The sequence below is a fragment of the Filicampus tigris genome, chromosome 13, assembly GCF_054856515.1.
Source record: "Filicampus tigris isolate MCC_2025a chromosome 13, RoL_Ftig_1.0, whole genome shotgun sequence".
In the NCBI taxonomy this organism is placed as follows: Eukaryota; Metazoa; Chordata; class Actinopteri; order Syngnathiformes; family Syngnathidae; genus Filicampus; species Filicampus tigris.
The window spans coordinates 7,173,214-7,194,666 of NC_141229.1; the positions used below are offsets into that span (position 1 = coordinate 7,173,214).

Genomic DNA, 21,453 nt, shown 5'->3' on the forward strand with positions numbered 1-21,453 from the left:
GTTAACATCAAGCACGATACATATCAACGTGCATTTCCATGTACTTGTATATAATGCATTTTATACATATTTCCGATTTGTACAATGGCCTATAAGTATAAGAAATAATATAGAATGGGGGATTCCTCTGTTTGAGTGCATTTGATATATCTAATGGTAAACAATACATTATTGGCGTGTGCAGGCTAAAATGACGAGTCCATGCAACTACGTAGTTGGTGGGTACGTTGGTGACTTCTCATCTACGAACAAACAACACTATTGATTTATGACCTCACTAAATGCATCCAATGGAGAACAAGCTTGCTTGTCAACAAATAATTTACACTTGTTAAACTTCTGTTTGAAGTTATGTGTTTGGACGTGTCACAATTGCTAACATGCCTGCAGCTGTCTCAACTCTTATGCCGTTCAGTGAGGCAGCTTTATAGCAGGCAAGGCAGACTTAGGCTATTTTAGAAGTATCTTTTGAGTTACCCTGTTTTCCACATTGTTTGTGTGTCGTTGTTGCTCCAATTTACGTACTGCTGCAGCACGGAGGGAGACCACTTGCAACATGCAGGCGTATGTGGCTCTGGGAAAAAAAATAAGTCATGTTTTGTAATATAGAATTAAGATGGATATGTATAGTTTGGGATTATTTGGTTCCTTCATGACCAATAAACATTTCAGAAAACGGATCTTTTTGCCCCGATCAGCTGAATACCACGTTATCGGAATTTGGTCCGATCGCATCGGGACATTTCCATTGCGGTGAGAAAGCAATGCTGACCCATGTGAAAAAAAACGAACCAGGATGAAGTATAAACACATGAACCGATTCAGGAAGAAAATGTATACTTTTTGCCGCAAGGGAGCACAAGCAGCTGAGCATTCAAGTACATTGCTTTATGTTTTCTCATGGCTAACGTGGCTTGACGACAATTAGCTAATTTGTCAACACATTTTTGCTATTTTGTCCAAGGGGCTGAGTTTAAAATTTTTTTTTTAAAACTCTGGTAAAATGTATTTTCATTGTTCTGTGCGGCAGAGTGTTATTTTTCCCTGAGTCAGTTGGTAGCTTTGGCCGAATGTTCTTGTGAGAGAGATGACTCACCAGCAGCCTCGAGGTGTTGCAAGAAGATACGGCAACATTTCTCTTTCACTTCTCCTTCTACAGGCAAAGTATTGGCTTTCAGCGCAGCTAATAAAGCAGGCGTGCAAACGCAGACTGTTTTGTGGGCATTGTCCAATTACGGATTCGGCTTTTATTAATGGCTAACATAAAGCACCCCGATGAGCCTTCTCGTTGTGGTCCTTGTGTCATAATTTGCTCTGCATCCATGTTGGGTCGTGTCATTTGTTTAGTGCTGCCCTTCAAGTTGGCTGGTTATTTAGAGCTCTTGAACCGCGGCTAATTAGCTAGCTGGCGATTGCACTGCTGGAATCGACAGTCACGGCCCAGATTGCATGTTGTTGTTTTATCGTCAATAGTAAACTGAATGCTTAGTTTTCTTGTCTGTGTTCAAATCTGGCCTGATTTGTTTTAAACCTAGCTTAGCTTTTTACACATCCCCCTTCATTTCCCGAGATCCGAACAGAGGATAAGCTACAAAATCGGATTGGGATAAGTAGCTTGTTTATTTTGCCAATGATTCTTTAATGAATTTCTTTCCCCGCAAACGCTTATAAAGTCCTCCAAGCCAAATGTGTCTAGTGGAGCCCAACAACGTTTCACTAGTTTTCGATACAGGTCCACGGAGGAGCGATGGGGAGATGGAAAAAATGAGTTTAGAGGGGGGGACTTTTCTCCGCTTTTCTGATGTTAATGAAAGGAGGAATGGTTTTCCAGCTTTTAGCTTGCAGAGTGTGTCTCCCCTGCAGCATGCTCCACTGCCTGGACATTGTGGGAGTACAAAACTCCGAGCCCGGCATCCAATAACGTGAAATTTCAGCAGAGAAACAGCCATTGTGTGGCGAGAGGCAGGCGGGGAGGGGTTTTGGTAGCAGAGGGAGACAGAGCGGAGCGAAGGGAGGGCGACTTGGCCGGCTCCCAGGGCTCAGGCCACATCCTTTCTCTCTCCTCTCATTCGTCACTCCTCCTCTTCCTTCTCCTCTTCGTGTCTTTCTTTCAGTCCACCCTCCTCCCACCATCAGTATAGGAAGCCAAAGACTGAGACACAAGCAAAAGCATGATGGCATACTGGAGCCTAGTGAGCCATGGGCCAGAGCGGGTAGACAAACGGCCACTTTGTCCACTTAGGAAATGCTTGTCCCAGGATCCCCCTTCTCCGGCACACACTAGAGCAGCCGGCCTTGAGGCCCCGGCCTGCCTGGTCTGCACGTGCTATACCATCACGCCCTCTCTTCACCACAACGTCCTACTTTGTCTTCCTCCTTCCACCCAAATTCTTCTTTTTTTTTTTTTTTTTTTTAACACCGTCAAACTCATGTTCCTTGCACTCTCATTCTATAAGAGCTGATATTGTAGTTCTCATTACAGTGCCAAGGGCTGTTTATTTGTTCACCTGCAGCTCCAGGCATTGTCTTATTAGCAGAGCTGGTCTATCTGACGGACTGGTCCGCTTATCCGTCACTGAGGGACGCCCGTTTTGCTGACTGTTGACAAATAAATAGACGGATTAAGCATAGACGGAAACCCCTTTATTTAGTTCGCCATCCGTCTGCAGTCCGTCACTAGTGTATTTTTTCGCGGCGAGGCTTCGATGGTGAAAGTTTAGTTGGTCTTGCCGACGGACGGCCATTTAAAATTAGAGGCGGACTGTCCTAAAGACGGGTACTATTTTTTCTCCTGGGGAAAAAAAGGCGAATGACGAACGACGGAAGGGTACCCACGCTGCAGACGGATGACGAATAACAGACGCTCAATTTTTAGTCAAATGCCCAGCTCTGCTTATTAAGAGTGGAGGTCTTCATTTGTACCATTGCGTTTTGGGGATAATGTTAAACAAGGCCTTATTGAAAAAAGAACACTTATCGTTAAATCCACAATTCAAAAGTCTTAATAAGGCTACATTGTCAAAACTATTATTGCGAAGTTTCTTTAAATAGCTTCATTATAACATTGAGTCCGTCATCCTTCCTTGTGGTCTCACTTAGGGAATGAGAAGTCGTAATTTTGATAAAACGTTACTAGTAGTTGATAACAGTATAATGTCAAGCTGTAGTGGAGTCTTCGGGCAAAATAGACTTCACCACTGTGGAGAAATGTAGCAAAATGGCAATGTAAACATGGATGCACACCAACACTGCTGAACGACCATACCAATCAGTGCACTGGATTTGTTGTTAAAGGATTTGTCTCCACGTAATGTAGGATCATCTTAATGCTGTAATATCGTTCAGAGATGTGCTGCTGTTTTGGTTCGCAATGGTGTTCAACTGAAGTTGACTCTCGAGCCATGTGTGAACAACAGTGTCTATGAACTGAGGTATACAGTTACAACCCGTGTTTTTTCCTGGAGAGGAAAAAGGAGGTGCGTCTATTTGAGCGGAAGCAATTATACGTGGATAACACACCCGGTGACTAATTGGGGCACGGTATCCATTAGACGAAAGACGGTAGTCAAATATCGCTAATTCCCTTAATGCAAACGCCCCGTTTTATAGAGGTGGTGAAAGCCTGCGCACATCCTTTTTGTGAATAGAAAAGGCTCCATTCACATGCAGTCGGGAGCTGTTGACTGTCACCTTGGTCTCCACCCTGTTCCCATCCGCCACCACCTCCTCACACAGTCCTCCATTACCCCCACCCCACCTGCCCCCCTCTGTTTTTCTCTCCTGCTTTTCGTCGGAAATGAAGTCAGTCATCCAGCAGAATAACTTGGAATAATTTGGAATGGGGAGCTCTTTTCTCTCTATTCCTACCCCCGACCCCGCCGCCCCTTCTTTCCACCATTCAGTGCGACTCACAGGCCAGCTGATGTGCTTCCGCTCTCGATTGTGTGTCCAGTGGACTGTGTGCTCCCAGCAAGGGGTGTGGAGGACAGCCTTTGTCTCCACCATGCTGGTCTAAATGTCCATGTGTGTGTTGCACTCTGGACCACTTTCAGTTTCTGCGGGAAAAAACAAAACAAAAACGAATGAAGATTAGACCAATTATCTCCTTGCTTTTACTGTTCTTTAACTCTGTTGTTCCTCTTTGGGGTCTTGTACTAGAATGGGTGCAAAATAAAAGCACATTAACTTCCTCTTGGGGTCTAGACCTTTTATCCCCCTCCTCACTTTGAGTGTCCCTGTGCTGGCATGTGTGAGATGGTACTTCTGAAGGGTCAGGTCCTGGTCATTGTGCCCTGGTCATGGCTGAACGACACCACCGCCTGCCTTCTGTTCACCCCAGGGACCCCTGCCTGACTGACAGCCCCTCCTGCGCCCATCACCCCCACATCCTTTATTAAAGTGTGTGTGTGTGGGGGGGGGACTTTAACAGCCGCTGTATTTCCATTTCTTCCTGCTTGTACATTGGCCCAAAATGCATTTTTATTGTGATGAGGCCATGGGTCGCGGTGTAAAGCACGGCCTCTACAGCGCTGTAAAAAGGTGTGACCACAAAGGGTGGTGCTGGGAGCTTGAAAGGAAAGTTGTTATTCACTTACCAAGGGGCCAATGCTGTCCAACTTTAGGGCAGAAAACACTTAAGTATGAATACAGACAGATATACAGTATATGTATATATGTGTGTATATTTATATGTATATGTAAATAATTTACGAATATATATATATGTAATATATATTAAATGAATATATTAATTAATCCAACCCCCTTTTGACGCCGTCAATTTTTTTGATCGCGTGATTAAGGTTTCCATAGCAACCAGCGGCTGCATTGATCAAGGGTGCTGGTCACCACGATCTATACATGTATATTTAAAAAAAAAAAAAAAAGCTTTAGAGTAGAGGAGGTGTTACACCTGCTTCAAAATATTGACGATGAGGGTGAATTGCTCGGCAGACACATGCACGAACGGCCGTGTCCTGTCCCCCTTAGGGGTGGCCACCGAAAACTCGGAATCGAGTGGAATCGGTTCCATCATTACGGTTCACCCTGAACCGTTCAGATTTTAGTACGTCGGTTCTAAGTTTGGATTCCTAATTAGCCGCGCGGAAGAGGTACTAAGAAAGTACGACCGATTTAATAAATAAATTTTAAAAAATCCAAAATGTATGTGTTTGTATATGTCGTGATTGATATCTAGTCGTCTCGTGCTTTATCAAAATTATTTCCGATTCGCTGAGCAAAACTTTCTGATGCAACAAATGAATTGGTAACTGATCATGCCAGCAATGATCTTTGCCAAGGGTGTGGAAGGCAGGAGAGCAAAGGTTACCCACGTTGAGTTGACAAGATCCAGAGTGGCAGGGTTAAAATGGGAGCGTACAGAGGTGCATTATCTGTTGTCAATGGCTTTTTGGAAATTGACACTTTAACCGATGGTAGCTATCCTTAAAAGCAATCTTTAAAGATCCAGAACAGTCACGACATCAGAGAACCAGCCAGGTGTTCACATTCCCTACTCAATTCTGTATGCTTCTCAAATCTTTAATATGTTACCGGGAGTCCGTGCGAAACGCTACCCTAAGCACACCCTGACCTTTGTCTTTTCCGGTGGCCTAATGTAGTTTGCGTTATCTAATCAGCGAACATCTGAGTGCAGGTGAAGATGCAGCGATTCTACAGCGCTGGTGAGCCAGCAAGAAATGTGACAGGAGTCCGAGGGACGTGCAGATAGGATTTATGATTGATGATTTTTATTTACTGTTGAGCGATACATGCACATGTCATACAGTATATACAGTGGTCACATGGACTAGCTAAACATGAGGGAAATTGATCTTAATTGCTTTTTTTGTAGCTAAGCAATGACTTGAGCTTTTTTTTGGGTTGGAAATTATACGTCAGTTGGAAATTAATAGTGGCGCTTGAACAAACGGTCACTCACTTTCCAGTGGGGTTTAAACATGCTCTGAATTACTATTTGTGCGTAGCAGTACATCAGCAATAGTAGCTGTAGACCTTGTGTCATAGACCGGAAACAAAATATATTTAATCCATCTGTGAATTTTGTCCTTGTTACTTGTTTTAGTCCAGCCAGCTCTTTGTGACTAAGCATTAATTTTGTGGCAATCAAAATGGAAAATTATTGGGGGGGAAAAACCATGCCCGTCTGCATATCGCTGTCTTGTGAAAAACAGATATATCCAATTTTTGATATTTTTAAAAAATGTTCACATTAATGCTATGTCTGTAACGTGGAAAGATCATTCACGTAAAAATAACAAAAAATGAAGAAAAAAAAATGGACATAACTCACAGGACAGCACGATATTATGGCGTGCATGGGTTTTTCTCCTTCCGGGCTCTTTACAATGTGCATTATTACCACCTAAAGAACTGGAGGGACTTCGATTGAGTGAAAATTGGTCGAGAACTTTGCTGATCATTTAATGTCGTGGTCTTCTTGCTGTTGTTGATTTTGATCTAATGCTACATTCAGACTGCATGCGTGTGTGCCGCGTTTTCATAAATAGTCAGTTCAGTTTGCGTGATCAGGCACGGTTGCGTGCCTGGCGACACGTTTGAAGCCTTCGAAGCAAAAATGTTGTTCCTTCGCCCATTTTGCCGTGATAAACTGCAGTGAACATTTGGAAGAGTCGCGTCGGCGACAGCCAGTCGGCGTCAAGAATGCACTTATTACGTCACACAATGCGCAGAACAAGCAGAAACACAGCCAGATAAAGTTTAAAAAACAAAACACACAGAGCCTGGTGAAACAAAAACAATGTATTACAATATCATTGTCGTCTGTTGGACCAAAAAGTAAAACAAACACGGCCTGTTTCCTTTATCAGGCAGGACAAAAAAAGGAGCAGGCTTGGCAAATTGGGAGCATTGAAATAAGAGTATCTTGTGAGTGGACTGTATTGTTTACAATTGTTGAACATTCAACCAGCATAGCATTTAGCAGCCAACACAACCACCAGATTGCCTAGCGTGTTTTTTTTTTTTCTGTCAGAGAAGGAGAGCCCATCCTCCTGCATTGGTTTTGGTTGTACTGTATGTTTAATATTGGTATTAACGCAACATATGTTGAAATGTGAAAATTTCAAAGTTTAATGTCAGTGTAATAATGGCTTTTAAAGTGGAAGTCAACCCAAACATATTCTTTCAAGAATATTTTCTATGCAAACCCACTTTTTGAAACACAGCTTTCTGATTAATATTGCATTTGTGGAATATGAGTTAAGCAGCAAAATCCAGCCGTTTTCCGCCATCTCTGGGGCGGCCATTTTGTCCCTTCTGTTGACTGAAAATGATATCACAGTTGCTCAGGGCTTAGGTAACGACCAATCACAGCTCACCTGTTTTCTGAAGCTCAGCCATGTTATCTGAGCCCTGGGGGTCTACGATGTCATTTTTAGTCGACAGAAGTGACAAAATGGCCGCCCCCTGAGATGGCTTGATTGTGCTGCTAAACTCAAATTCCACAAACGCAATATTAATCAGAATGCTTTTTTTTTTTTTTTCAACTAGTGGGCCTGCATAGAACATACTCTTGAAAAAAATATGTTTGGGTTAATTTACTTTAATGACGAACTGATATTTACATCATTTGTTTCTCATCTTGTAACACTGTGTATAAAAGGCCACATGGTTTTCTAAAACCTATTTTTTGCTTCGGCTACTTCTAACAGTAACATGAAGTGTAAATCATAAACTGAGAGGCATTGTTTTTATCTGACATTGATAGTGTTGAATTGTTTTATGATACATGTTTTTAATATTTTTAATGTGAGATTATTTACTGTTTTGTGTAAGTTACATGCCTTTAAATACTTCTGCATGCTTCCTCCCTCTTTCCGCAGTGACAGTTATGCGCGTGTGAGAGCAGTGGTCATGACGCGGGATGACTCCAGCGGCGGGTGGCTTCCCCTGGGCGGCGGCGGCCTCAGCTGCGTTACCGTCTACAAGGTCACCCAGGCGGAGGACAGCGGCAGCACCCACAGTGGCGGTACCCGGGGCAGCACAGGCAACCTCAGCCCTTGTAGCCCCAGTCCCACGCCCAGTCCCAGCCCCAGTCCCAGTCCCACAGCGGTGGAGTTCTACATAAGGGGGGAGCGGCTCAAAGACAAACTGGTAAGGAAGACTTGATCTAGTAGTAGCCCGTAAAACCGCCCTTAGCAGACTCCAAAGGATGCTAAGAAGCGTTCCTTTGACATTTGGGTTCATTTTGACACGATGCCATCATGCAGCTGCTGTGGATTTGTGGATTCGTAGTGTCTCATGTTTGAGAGCATCCTAGAGGGATGGAGGACATTAGTGTTCTGGACGGCTATAGTTATGATTTAAGTGTTTTCCTTAAACTTGCAGAACAAATGGCTCTGGTTTGCTTTTGGCCTTGTGGTTTAGTTGTTGGTACTAAGGATACCGCTACAGCAGCTGTTCCTGCTATCATTTTGTGAAATGCTCAGACGAACAAATTTAGCCCTCACTTTACTTCAGTCGCATTTTTACCCACAACGATGCTTGTGTTAGACCTAAGCATTGACTTCTTGCCCGGTTTGACTCAATAGATTGCTTGAGTGATGTACTAAATATGTGATAAAGCATTGCTGTTTATACAGTGTAAACTCCAAAGTTTTTGGAGTTCTACTAAAACCTCACGGAAACATGACCAGAGGAGCTTACGAACAAATCGCGTTCTTACCATGCTGCGTTTGGCGAAAGCCTGAGTAGTTTTACTTCATTTTTGTTATTTTAGTTTGCTGGTCAACCTCTCTTAATACTTGTGAGACAATTTTCGGTGTTAAAATTCGGGGTGCTCCGATCAGGGTTTTATGTTGCCGATAGCGAGCATCCACGAGTGAGCTACGGTGCACACAGGCCGGTATCTAGTATCAAGTACGAGCTGCGGGTAATTAGTCTTTGTGATCGGCAATAAAAGTCATTGATCGTCATATGCCCATCGCATACTTTTCCGCGAAAATCGGCCGATAAATCACGTCAACACTTGTTAAAATGTAACTTTTCCAAAAGAAAGCTTGTCGAGTTCACCGTTTTCTGATCAACAGATTCACGTTGCGGTGAGTCAACTAGCAACGCAAATGAATTGTGTTCATCCTTGGAAGTTCCACTGTACGTGTGTTATTTGACCTACACATTCTCGCTATTCGGTCATTCACCCTCTTTCATGCTCACTCAAATATAACAATCCGAAAGGGTACGTCTCTTTGGGATGACGTCACCACCATCCCCCGTGCTTCTGTCACTCTCAAAGGCTCTCGCCCAGGAAGCGTTGTTCAACTTGCTTCTGTGGCGCAGGTGTCTGAAAATAGGAGCAAACTGCGTGATGCTGTGATGCATGATTACATCATCTGGGAGAAGGGCAGATTACTCAGAAGGAGAGAATGATGGATGAAGGATGTGGGAAACCTACTTAGCTCAAAGGATGAAATATATCGTGGAAACATATGCTCAACCTTGTAATTAGTACCAAACAAATAAAGTGCCTGAAAATGTGCTCACTTGTGGTCTGTCACGTATAGACTGTGACAACAGATCTTTTCAGAAAACACGTGATAGTCACTCATTAGTGAGCTTTGGCGTGTGAGATAGTGTTGTGACGTTCCGAGACAGATGTGTGACATGTAACGCAACGACATCGGCGTCCAAAATGAGCTTTCCCGTTGTTTCGGTTACCGTGCTTTATGAAGACAGCGATGTGCTGCTTATTCCTGCTACAGTTCATTGATGTCACGGTCATTACTCATAACATTTTTCTGAGTTAAAAGAATGTTATTTTTGGCAGTAATTCGCCTTCTCCCACTATATGATGTCATCCATTCTATCCTCAGGTTTTGTCAAATGACGCCCTATCGCTCTTCGGCGCATTATACACAGGGATTGTGCACAATGTGGTGTGAGCCTTCACTGGTCTCGCGGTTAGATTCGTCAACATGTCCATTTGATATCACAATGTGTCACGATGCGTCATATCAGTTTTTATATGACGTGGTTTTGTAATATCGCTATGGTTTTGTTTTCATCAGTGAATGAAAGCAGTCAGGCACAAGCGAAAATAGAACAGAAGCCAGTCGTGCAGCAGAGAGAAAATTTAACCATGACATTAAATCATAATAATAATTAAAAAAATCATAATAAAAATAAATAGAATAGGCCGAGACTACTTGAGTAGTAGTAGTAGTAGTGTGAACATGGTCAAGGTTAAAAAAAAAAACAAAAAAAACATATTGGAGTGCTACAATATAGTAAATAAAAGCTATAAAATAAAATTAGAGCACTGTTTTTGTAAAACACTTTATTAGAAGAGGTTTTAAAAAAGATAAATAAAAACGAGCTAAGTACTCTGGTTTAAGAGTCGATTATCCTACAACAGGGGCCACCAATGTGGCGCTTGTGGGCACCACGTATCCCTAAGGAACGTCGGCCTGTTCATCGGTGATGGGTCATTGTGATCTTCCAGGAATGTTGTAGATGTGATCATTTTAAAATTCAAGCACTTGCAAAGAATTATAAAAATAAAAAAAGAAGACATATTTGTTGATCACTTGTGAGAAATCCTTAACATGAGTAGTGCTTTAACATGGATAATAGCCTTAATTATTAATAACAAGGTAAATAATGGTAATTTGAGCCAGTTTATTTCAGAGGTCTGTATCAAGCTAGAAGCATTACATACACATTATCAGTATCCAAGAAGTAGCTCTGACTTTCAATAAGGTTGCTGACCCCTGTTCTACAATGACCACATCTCTGGCTGTGAATTTACATTTTTACATTTGCAAATTATTTTGGCTATGCGAAAGGAATCCTGTATTGTATCTCCAGCATCCAAGCATCAGGTATTTCACCTTCGCATGCCAATCTCGGCATTGCAGAATACCATTGCACACACAGGCGTCGTCCTTACGCCCCAAAAATGTGCAAGACGACTTCAAAATCCCATTCCACGTTGGCACCTTTCATAAAGAACACACGGAATGTAACGTAAACAAACGAGATGTGAAAAAGCTGGCTTTTACAGACAGTGTAAAAGGGCCAAGCTAATCGGCCGAGTTTGAATACACTTATAGTCTGTTCTGTGCATAACTTCCCGGTGTTGACTGGAAATTCCTTATTTCGGTTGTTTACTAGTGGATTCATTTTTTGTTTGTGGTTACTATTACCCCACGCAATACTGATTTAAAGTCACGTTCCCGCACATTGTCACGGTCCTTCTTCCCTCCAATCAATGGAATTGCATCTCCATCTTAATCCTGAAGGGTTTAGCCCATGTGACCTTCTTGCCCCATGAACCGTGGGCTGGATGTAAGAGTGATGGAGTAGAATCTTTGGGATAATCCAGACTGCGGTAATGAAAATGATGTCAGAAGGCTGTGGCAAACATGGTGACGTCGAGGCTCTGGTGGCCTTTTAATGCTTCGACATTGGCGGCTCGTAGGCTGCCTGGCATTTGAATCGCCTTTAACTGAGGACATTTTATGTGTTTTGTGTTCAAGGCCTCCAAGTGTATTACTATGTCTGTGTGTGTGGCACAGGAAAGGGTGTGACGGGAATGCTGTCGTACAGGCCGGAGCATACACATGGCTCAGAGACCCCGGTGACTGTTCTGGGAAGTGGTAAAACACCCCGCTCGCCGCCAGCATCTACCCCAGTTACCACAACAAACGCGCAGCCATATGTAGGTCTGTCAGGATGCCACCCAGTGCCGGGCTGCCTGGCATGGGCCGCAGCTCTGCCGACTGTTTGAGGGCATCGGCACGTCAACAGCGATGAGTCCAAGAAAAACAACCACCACAGACAAACCCACAGACGACTAATGTTAGTCATGCAAGACAACAAGGCATGACATTATCTGTTCCTCTTACCGCAGTATTGTTTGAAACCATCAGCGAGTTGACTGCAGAAGTTATTGACATACCGTAATTATGTCCACAAAAGAGGTTGAATTTTCATCTTTGTGGATTTGTTGCTGTTTGTTTGCTGGTGTGCAACCCGCTGGTTACAATTTTTGAAACAGAAATCTTTTCAACCAGACAGTGCTTCACCTAGTCGGTGCACCCAGTGTAAATAAATCTGAATTTAAAAAAGAAAAAAATCAATAACTCAAAAACACAAATACAAGCAAATCAAAAATGTGGAATGTGGAGGGAAAATTTGGCTGGCTCTGCCAAGGCGACCTCAAAAATTGTTTGACACAAAAATTTCAGCCTCGAAACTGGAATTGATCATTTAAATCAATTCCAGACAGTCTGTGAACAGCAAATCTCCGACTTCAGTGGAGCAAGACTCGGATGCCCAAGGTTTTGTGTCGTTTCAAGTAAAAAAAGGACAAAAAACAAGTTTTATGTAATTACCTGAGCAATCGATGGAATAATTTATAGGATAAACATTTCTAAAAAGATACGTTGGTGACAGCCCGAGTAAAAATATTTGGTCACAAATGTTTAAGCCCTTGCTAATTTCTCTTGTTCTCAAAATAATGCTGACATCGCTCTTTAGTTTGTGTGTTGTGTCTGAACAAAGATAGGGTAATCTTTGGAAAGAAGGGCCCGGAATCGTTCCCATTCCTGATCGTAACTTTAAAGAGCTCGAGAAGAACACTGATGGATAAGTGTAACGGCACAATACCAGTGATGCTATTGGGGGTACATGAGAGTATTCAAGTGGAAAATGTCAAATTCCATCAAAATGCAGTAATCATAGCCGGAGCCAAATAGAATAAGAAAAAGGTGGTGGGAATGTGACTGTGATGCGCATTGATGCGGCACAGAGTGTACCAGTGATGACTCAGCTTGCTCTCCATATAGCCACCAATCTCTCTCTCTCTCTCTCTCTCCTCTCTTCCATCACTCTGACTCTCTTAAAAAAAAAAAAAAAAAAAAACACACACCTAATTGGTTGACGAGTTCTTACGACACCGGCTCTCAGATTTGTGTCAGATCTCGAGCTGAGCTTACTGCCTCGCTCGTCTCAGGATTGCTCACAGCTGTGATGCTGGCGCCTTCCTGGCTCATCAAAATTAGCTTTCCTTTTGGGCGAGGACTCTCTCTCTCTCTCTCTCTCTCGATACGTGCATGATGCTTGTTTGTCGAGCCTTGCCAGCCAAATGCGGTTTATTGTCTGCGAGACCATCGGTGTCACCCAGCTTGTAAATTCCGAGCGCCAATAATGTTGCCTATGTGACTAGCTTGTGACTCCGTGAACACAATAGACGGTGACAGTGTTTTGTGGTGTTTGCTCTGTTGCTTGGCTCGAAATCTTGAATGATCACAGAACACATGAAAGAAAGTCCTCAATCACATTTCACTGATTCTGTAACAAGACTTATTTGCTAGCTCCTCATAAAAGTAAAGAGTTCAAAGATCTTCTCTATCTTACTTGGCGTCTGCTTTTCGGCAAATCTCACCTCCGACTATCTCTGTCCCCCTGGTGCAACCGCGCCTGCCCTGTCACCTCCAAAAGCCTGGTTTGTGGAATGCGACGTTGAGTATTGTCCTTCCTCGCAACACGCGATACTTCCTCCTGTGTCTGTGCGGGCCTCGCCATGCGGCGCTCATCTTACCTGCTCCGGCTCCGTTCAGTCTCGCCCTCCACAATCAGCGCCAGAGGCGCAGACACCCCATCCTCCTCCCTTTTATCACCTGATCCCACACCATCCTCCTCAGTGTCCGTCCCTCTCTAGTTCCCTTCATCCTTGCGGCTTAACCCTCGGCACATCTTTTCTTTGGATGGCTGAGAAAAAGATTTTGTGATACGCTTGTGACGGCGTAAGACTTCTGCTTGCTCCCTGTATGACACACACTCAACATACCGGTATATATGGACAAAACTCTCTCAATCAGGAACTGATCAGAGTCCATAAGATCAGTAATAGTGTTGAGTAATTTATGCGATGAACTACAGTGACACTGAGATACAATGGACAAAAAATCAAAGACATGTACTCAAAAAACCTTGTAAAAAGTCGTCACAATTCCACAGAGTGGTAAAGTTGGGTTAGGAACGGCTCAGGGAAACTCCGATTCAGCTCACGGTGGTCGCAGGCGGGATAGCTTCGTCGGCTACACGAATAGTGTGACATAGCTTACCATCAAGACACCGTGCGATTCTCGTCTGTCGACCTCAAAAATTGGTCGATGCAAACATTTCTGCCTCAAACCTATAATCATTTTAAAACCACATTTGCACATTTACTGTTAAGCAGAGATGGGCATTCCGTCAAACTTATGGAACGGTCCGTCACTGACGGACGCCCTTTTTGCTGACGATTGACAAATGACGGGACACTTAACAAACATGCTACTGCGACCCAACGCCACAACAAAAGCTGCTGAATAGTGGGATTGTTTATAATGGAATTTTGCGACGCTTATAATAGAAACATTCAAATGAAAGCATTCTACTTGGGGATAAGTAGCTGTCACATCTATAGCTATACGATCGATTTTCCAAATCCAATCCATACAATGGAAAACTCAACCCAATTGCCTTGTGATTCTTATCCACCCCCCCAATGAGGAATTTGCACCACGCAAGCATCTCCTCCGCGTCACGGATGGTTTTCATTGTGCCACGCAGGCCGCCACGCCAGCGCACGCACATTCGCACCCCGTTAAGCCGCTCTCATACATGTTTGTCAAAACCTCAAAGACTGTAATGGCTGTCTCTCATTTCACATAATCTGCCCTAGAGGAAGGCCAGGAGGTGGCTCAGTAGCCCTGATTAATAATAGGCTTTGGAAATACAGTGTCTCTCTACCGCACACTTTTGACTGTCTGCCTCCCAAAACTCACTCAAAGCCCCTTCTTCCCCCACTGCTGCCTTCCAAGTCATCTGTAATTAAAGAGAGAGCACCATTTTTAATAAGGTTTACATACTGGCCTAAAAAAATGCAGCGGAGGGGGGGGGGATTTGTCTTTTTGGGGTTGTATTTCAGAAAAAACAGTTGTGTGTAATTTCAGTGGTTTTTTTCTGACTTGTTGAATGGGAATGATTGAATGCGCCGCATTTTAGACATTAATGTGTTCTTACAGTGAACGTGGCTCGACTAACTACAGAAATGTTGTCAAACAAAACAAAAACCAGCAATTTGTCTGAATGCAAGTCCAGATGAAAAGAAAAGCATCAGCACCGCCATTTTGTCTTCCTGTTCATTTAGTTCGGTGTCTTTAGCCAGAAAATACCAAACCGAGAGGCTTGCCCAGGACATTTTCACCCTTGCCGGCTTAGGTTACTAAAAGAAACTGTTGTTCGACATCTTTCTGTTACGTTGTCAAGCCTTGTAGGCAAAAAAGACATGACCTTCTTTGTCTTTTGTTTTTGTTTTTCTAGGTGGTGCTGGAGTGTGCCCTGCACGAGGGCCTCGTGTACAACAAGATCAACCCCATCTTTCATCACTGGAGGATCAATGACAAAAAGTTCGGTCTGACCTTCCAGAGCCCCGCCGACGCTCGCGCCTTCGATCGAGGCATTCGCAGGGCCATCGAGGACATCAGCCAAGGTGAGCGCCTGTTTTGGACTCTTTTGTTCATGCTGGTGCGTATTCCATTTGAGATACGGTGAGCTGATTAGTGATTAAGGATGTCTCAGAATGCTAAGCATAACCTCTCCTGTGTTATCTTGTTAGCGCCAGCTGCCCATTACAAACCCTTACAAAAATCTAAGTTCAGTTTTCATTCGGGGTCCAATCACCAACCAAAGAATACATCAAATCAGTCCAACTTAAAGTGGAAGTCAACCAAAAAAGGTTCTTGACAATATTAGGTTCTAAGTAGTCTAACTACTAACTAACTAGTCTAAACACAGCGTTCTGATCAATATTACGTTTGTGGAATGTGAGTTGAGCAGTAAAATCCACCCATTTTCAGCCATCTCAGGGGGCGGCCATTTTGTCACTTTCTGTCGACTGAAAATGACATCACTGTTGCACATGGCTCATGTAACGGCCAATCGCGGCTCACTTGTTTTCTGAAGCTGAGCATGATTGGTCGTTATCTGAGCTCTGAGCAACTGTGATGTCATTTTCAGTGGACAGAAAGTGGCAAAATGGCCGCCGGCTGAGATGGATAAGAAAAAAAAAATTGCAGATTTTGCTGCTTGGAGAAGTCAGCCCAAACATTTTTTTTCAAGAATTATGTTCCATGCAAGCTCACTAGTTTAAACAAGGCATTCTGACAAATATTGCATTTGTGGAATAAGAGTTAATTCACCCGTCTTTAGCCATCTCTGGGGGCGGCCATTTTGTCACTTTCTGTCGAATGAAAATGACATCACAATTGCGCATTGCTCATGTAACGACCAATCGCGGCTCACTTGTTTTCTGAAGTTGAGCCATAATCTGAGCACTGCGCAACTGTGATGTCATTTTCAGTTGACAGAAAACAGCAAAATGGCCGCCCCCTGAGATGCATAAAACACTGTGGATTTTGCTGCTTAACTCATATTCCACAAACCCAATATTAATCAGAATGCCGTGTTTAGACTAGTGGAGGCACATAGAACATTATTGTCAAGAACATTTTTGGCCTGACTTCTCCTTTAAGGGTGGAAAATGTTTTCAGTTGGCTAGTACACCTGCACAGTAAACACTTCAACTCTATGAATGTTAGCTACAGTCGAGAAGGGCGAGTCTCTCTCTATTTCCTCCTTCCTCTGTCCTCCTCTGTGTCCTGGCATCCTCTGTATTCTGCCACTGTTGTGTAATGCCTCTCCCCTCAGCGCACACACACACACACACACACACACACGCGCGCGCACACACAGACAGGTTGCTCTGTATTCCTATCGCATCGCTCCGCCGCCGGTCGCTTCGCTTCGTCAATGCGTGCGGGCGAGGGTGGCGGAGGAGGCTCGGGGTGGGGGTGGCCCGTGTTGTGTTGGTAGGCGAGAGAATATGCTGCGCCCCTGCGAATGTGCGTGCGTGCACATGCGTGTGTATCGGTCCTGCAGTCCTCTGTTGCCATGGCAACGCTGGGCACATGGCTCAGGCAGCTCCGAGAGCCGAGTCGTGCTGCATTCGCCGTCTCTCGCTCTCTCGCTTCCTCCCCAGCATTGAAGAAATGCACACACACCTCCATGTGATTGAGACTGAAGTCGTCTCTTGTGTTCAGTCATCTTTTCTGACACTCACACACATATAATAATAGTAGTAATAGTGTCTCCCTTCCACCCAGTAGAATTGTTTTAAATTGCCATTTTGTGCATGACCATGGCTTGCAACCATTTTCCAATGTTTAGGTTTCTCACGTCAAAAGAACACTAGCTTTGCTTTTATCACATGGAGTAGGGCTGCGTGTTCGCTAGCGGAGATCACATTGTCAGTTATATAAGGTGTATGTGCCAATTATATCAACTAGCTTTCAAGACTCCGCCATTTTCCACGCGCCAACGTGAAACGAGGGCTGTAACAGAGTTGGGACACTGCCTGTGCATCGGGGTATTTGTCTTGTCAAATTGAACACCAGACACTCACTTCTCCGGCTTTTGTTGTTTTGAAAGCAATGATCACTGCCTGACTGTTTGAATAAAAAGCAAAGGTGGCTAAGCGCCGGGCCGTCACTTTTGGCTGAGATGGCCCAATTTTGTGGGATTGTTGCACAAACCGGGCTTTGTCTTGATAAAATATCGTTATGATACGCTTATTGCCACGGATATTCCTGCTTATGCATGATACTGCAGGGAAGATAGACAACAGTGAGGCTTGGTTGAGTCATAAGACTCAAGACTGATATATATTGCGGCCCTGCTCTGCTGGGATTAAATAATACTGTAATTCATGTGTTTCTCATTGAGAACTATGCAGAGCAAAGTATGTCATTCTTCAGTGCAGCTCGTCCGCCATGATTGTGGTGTTTGCTGTGGCAGTACTAGTGTTTTGCTTTGGGGGTTTGTGGATGCCGTAACCCCCTCCCTCCCCCCAACTTTTTTTCCCCGCAAAAAATTCTCGTGACAACAACTTGAATGTAGGTCACTTGCAGCGAGAAAATAAATTGATTTGTACAGGAAAGGAAAAAAGTGGCCAAAGGCAATTTGATTTGCACTCTGACTAATCAGCTAAAAGAATTAGTTGTACACCAACAATAGAAGATAAATCCATTACAAATGGTGATGTCAATGTGACACTGTCAGTATATTAGCAAAAAAAAAAAAAAGAGCTCATTATGTGTTAAAAGTTCAATGACTTCTATGTGGCTTACATCATCCGCAACAAAAAAGTCGAAACGCGGTCACCCTGATACCTGAAATGCAAGCTGCCAGTCTCCAGCATCTGCAGACGAGGTGAGTTTTTTTGGGGGGGGGTGGCTGTGGAAATGGCACATGGCGTTTTAACAGAGGTCAGGTTACATTATTCGCGGCATGCATATTTCATGAACTTCCGTGTGCCCCACTGACACAAAGCAGCTTTCATTTCCCCATTTAGGCCGCAGTCGGATGGGAGCGCGAGTCTCGTCTCATTCTGGCTTGACTTGAGGAGAATAAGATCTGTGTGCTTAAGCTTGCGAAATAACTCACACTTAAGGCAGTCATACTGTGTTTTCAAATAGCAACATGTTTTATCAACTCTGCGTTTAATCCCCAAATTGTTTTTAACAAGTGTGTTTTTTAAGATTCATTTCAATAATCTTGTGCGTTTTTGTGTGTGTGCTTTTTTTCCTTCTCCCTATTCTAGGCTGCCGATCATTTGGCGAAGGGGAAACTCCAGAGGACGCACTACCAGTGAGTGTTCTTGGGACAATTTACACAATTACAAAACAAAATACATGTGGATGTGCGTCTTTCCTTTATCGCTTTGATGATGAGCACTGCTGGGCTGCACATGCAGCCTCAATGAAGAATGCAATTGTTGCATATCGCGCATAGTAAAGAGCAGCTCAAAAACTACAAATACCCAGAGTGATATGCAACCTCCCGTTTGTTTGGACTTTGAGAATTTTTCATTCTTTTGAAATAAGGGAAATAGAACTAACCGTATGAGATTCAATGGAAGATGTTTTGGAAGTATTTTTTCAAGTAACTTTTTTTACCTGTTATACAAGTGTAAAAATAAGTTAACTGCTGTTAATGTAAACACAATAGAACACTCAAGTTTTAATATAGTGATGTAATGTGAAAGTGATTTGCCCCGCACATCTAAAAAGAGGTTAACCACGCTACCTGACTTAAAAAGGTGAGGATGCGTACGATGACACTTTCAACTTTTGTGTGACTTTTGACAGAATCGTACATATTGCGGGATGTTCTGATTCATAAGACACTCTCGACTCCCCCAAATCCTCACCCCCTCACCCATTAGTATCTTAAAAAAAAGTGTGTCTGTGTGTGTTGGGGGGCGCGTTCCCGTTCCTGTGGCAAAGTTCCTCTTTAAGGGATCAGGCTGAACACACAGGAAATCCAATGGCACTGTTGTTGCTAGGCAGCAAGGGGAGGAAAGGGGGGGGGGCGGGGTGCAACGGGAAAGGGGGGTGGGTGTTCACAAGGTTCAGCGCGTGAGCCACCGAGGGTGTCACCATGGTGATTTGGCATCCGAATGTTGCGGTCGCAGACCTGGGCTGCAGGGAAAGAGAAGTGAGCCAGTTGCAAGTTCTGCGAGTCGAGTGGAGACATCGCAAATAGCACAGCGTCAGGCCTCATCAAGTCCTGGGACAGTTGGGATTTAAGTGCCGTGCAGGATAGACATGTGCATTGCATGAGGTACGAATAGCATCGATAGATTTTTGCGTGAGCCTTGTTCAAACCACAGTGGTACCCCACAACGGTGTGACCCCATGTATGTTTTCAAGATGGAGATCCCAACCCCCTTCATGACCACTCATTGCCGAAACACCACACAAATGACTATTTTTACCTATGAAGAACAAATGCAGTTGCGCAACTCGGCAACCAAACAGTTATGCAATATCACACGAGAAGGATTGATTAAGTAGAATTACCAAAACAATGACATAACCCGCGCAACGCCATTTTGACCAGTTTTGAGCAGTTCAAGTAATCACGTAAAGCGTGCTGTAATATGCGACTGTTCATTTTTTATTGCTATATTGCTATTAAAATGCTGTATGGCATTGTCAAGCATTGCCATGATTTAGATAGCACTCTTAACTATCTCAGCATATGTTCTTCCTTTGAGAAAGGGGTGGAGGGGGGGGAATTTATAACGACACTGGCTAGCGAATGCCAGCCTGCGAGCTTCCAATGAGACTAGATAGCTAAATTATGGCAATACTTGACAATGCAATCCAGCATTTTCTAGCAAACTAGACAAGGAAACAAGTCAAAAATGAACAGTCGCATGTTAAAGCACACGTTACATCACAGTCATTATGTGAACTGGTCAAAACTGGGCAAGATGGCGCTGCGCAGGGTATGACATTATTTTGATACTTAATCGCTTAAAAAATTTTTTCAGGGAATCAGATTCCATTGATATTTGCACTAGTAAAGAGAAATCAACCCAAACATATTTTTTCAAGAATATGTTCTATGCAAGCCCACTAGTTGAAACAAGGCATTCTGATAAATATTGCGTTTGTGGAATAAGAGTTAATCCACCCGTTTTTAGCCATCTCTGGGGGCGGCCATTTTGTCACTTTCTGTCGACTGAAAATGACATCACAACTGCTAACGACCAATCACGACCAGTGAGCCTGCTGGGAACATATTCTTGAAAAAAATATATTTGTGTTGATTTCCCCTTTAACGTTTATACACACTACCTAATCGAATGAAGGAAAAATGAATTTTCAGCAGAGTGTTGCTTTCAAAACATGGTGCAACAAAACACGTTTTGTCCGCGTGATCGACTCTTGTCCTGGGGGTCTTGTGAATCGTCAATTGGGGGAAGAAAAAAAGAGGGAGTTGGGTTGTATAGCACAGAAATGTGTTTGGGAGAACAGTTCTGACAGCTAATGGAGATACTTGTTAAAAAAAAAAGTGTTATGAAACATATTTTCATGAGCTGTTTAGCTGCTTTTAACAGTATGTGCAGGATAACATGGAGCATCTTAGATCATGAAGTGGACTTTTATCATTAATGAAGCCGTTTACTGTTTAACTCATCGCGCGCCAAGGAGATGATTCAGCCTGACCTCAGGCCTTTCTGTTCCGAAGCCATGTGACGACGGAAGTACACGGGATGTTCCCTGGTGCTCGTGCGAGGCCAGGTTGCTTCACTTAAACCCCCTCTCCCCCCTGTCCTCTGTCCTCCTCCCTCTCTCTCTCCCTCCAGTCCTCCCTTCCTCTCCTCCCTCACCCCCGGCCACATCTCTGGGGTCAGATCAGCTCCAGATTGGCCCCCACGCATGCCTTTGAATGGCGGGGCTTAGGCGAGCGCTTCAAAAAGGAAGCCAGAGTCTGTTTCTCATTTTGATCCCCCTCCCTCCATCCTTTGCTCCTTTCTGTCTTCCTCTCACATACACATACAGCTGTCATCTG

General features: G+C 43.7%; 1 protein-coding gene across 2 annotated transcripts in view; it reads left to right on the forward strand.

Annotated features, from left to right (window-relative positions):
* Positions 1-21,453, forward strand: part of spred1 (sprouty related EVH1 domain containing 1) — a 39,334-nt gene that overhangs the window by 8,886 nt on the left and 8,995 nt on the right. For both annotated transcript variants that reach the window (XR_015089378.1, XM_086050077.1), the window contains exons 2-4: positions 7,866-8,136; positions 15,355-15,523; positions 18,692-18,738. Coding sequence is in view for 1 of the 2 variants with exons in the window: in XM_086050077.1 (XP_085906203.1) it covers positions 7,866-8,136; positions 15,355-15,523; positions 18,692-18,738 (487 nt within the window). In the remaining variant the exon portion in view is untranslated. The remainder of the gene's footprint in view (positions 1-7,865; positions 8,137-15,354; positions 15,524-18,691; positions 18,739-21,453) is intronic.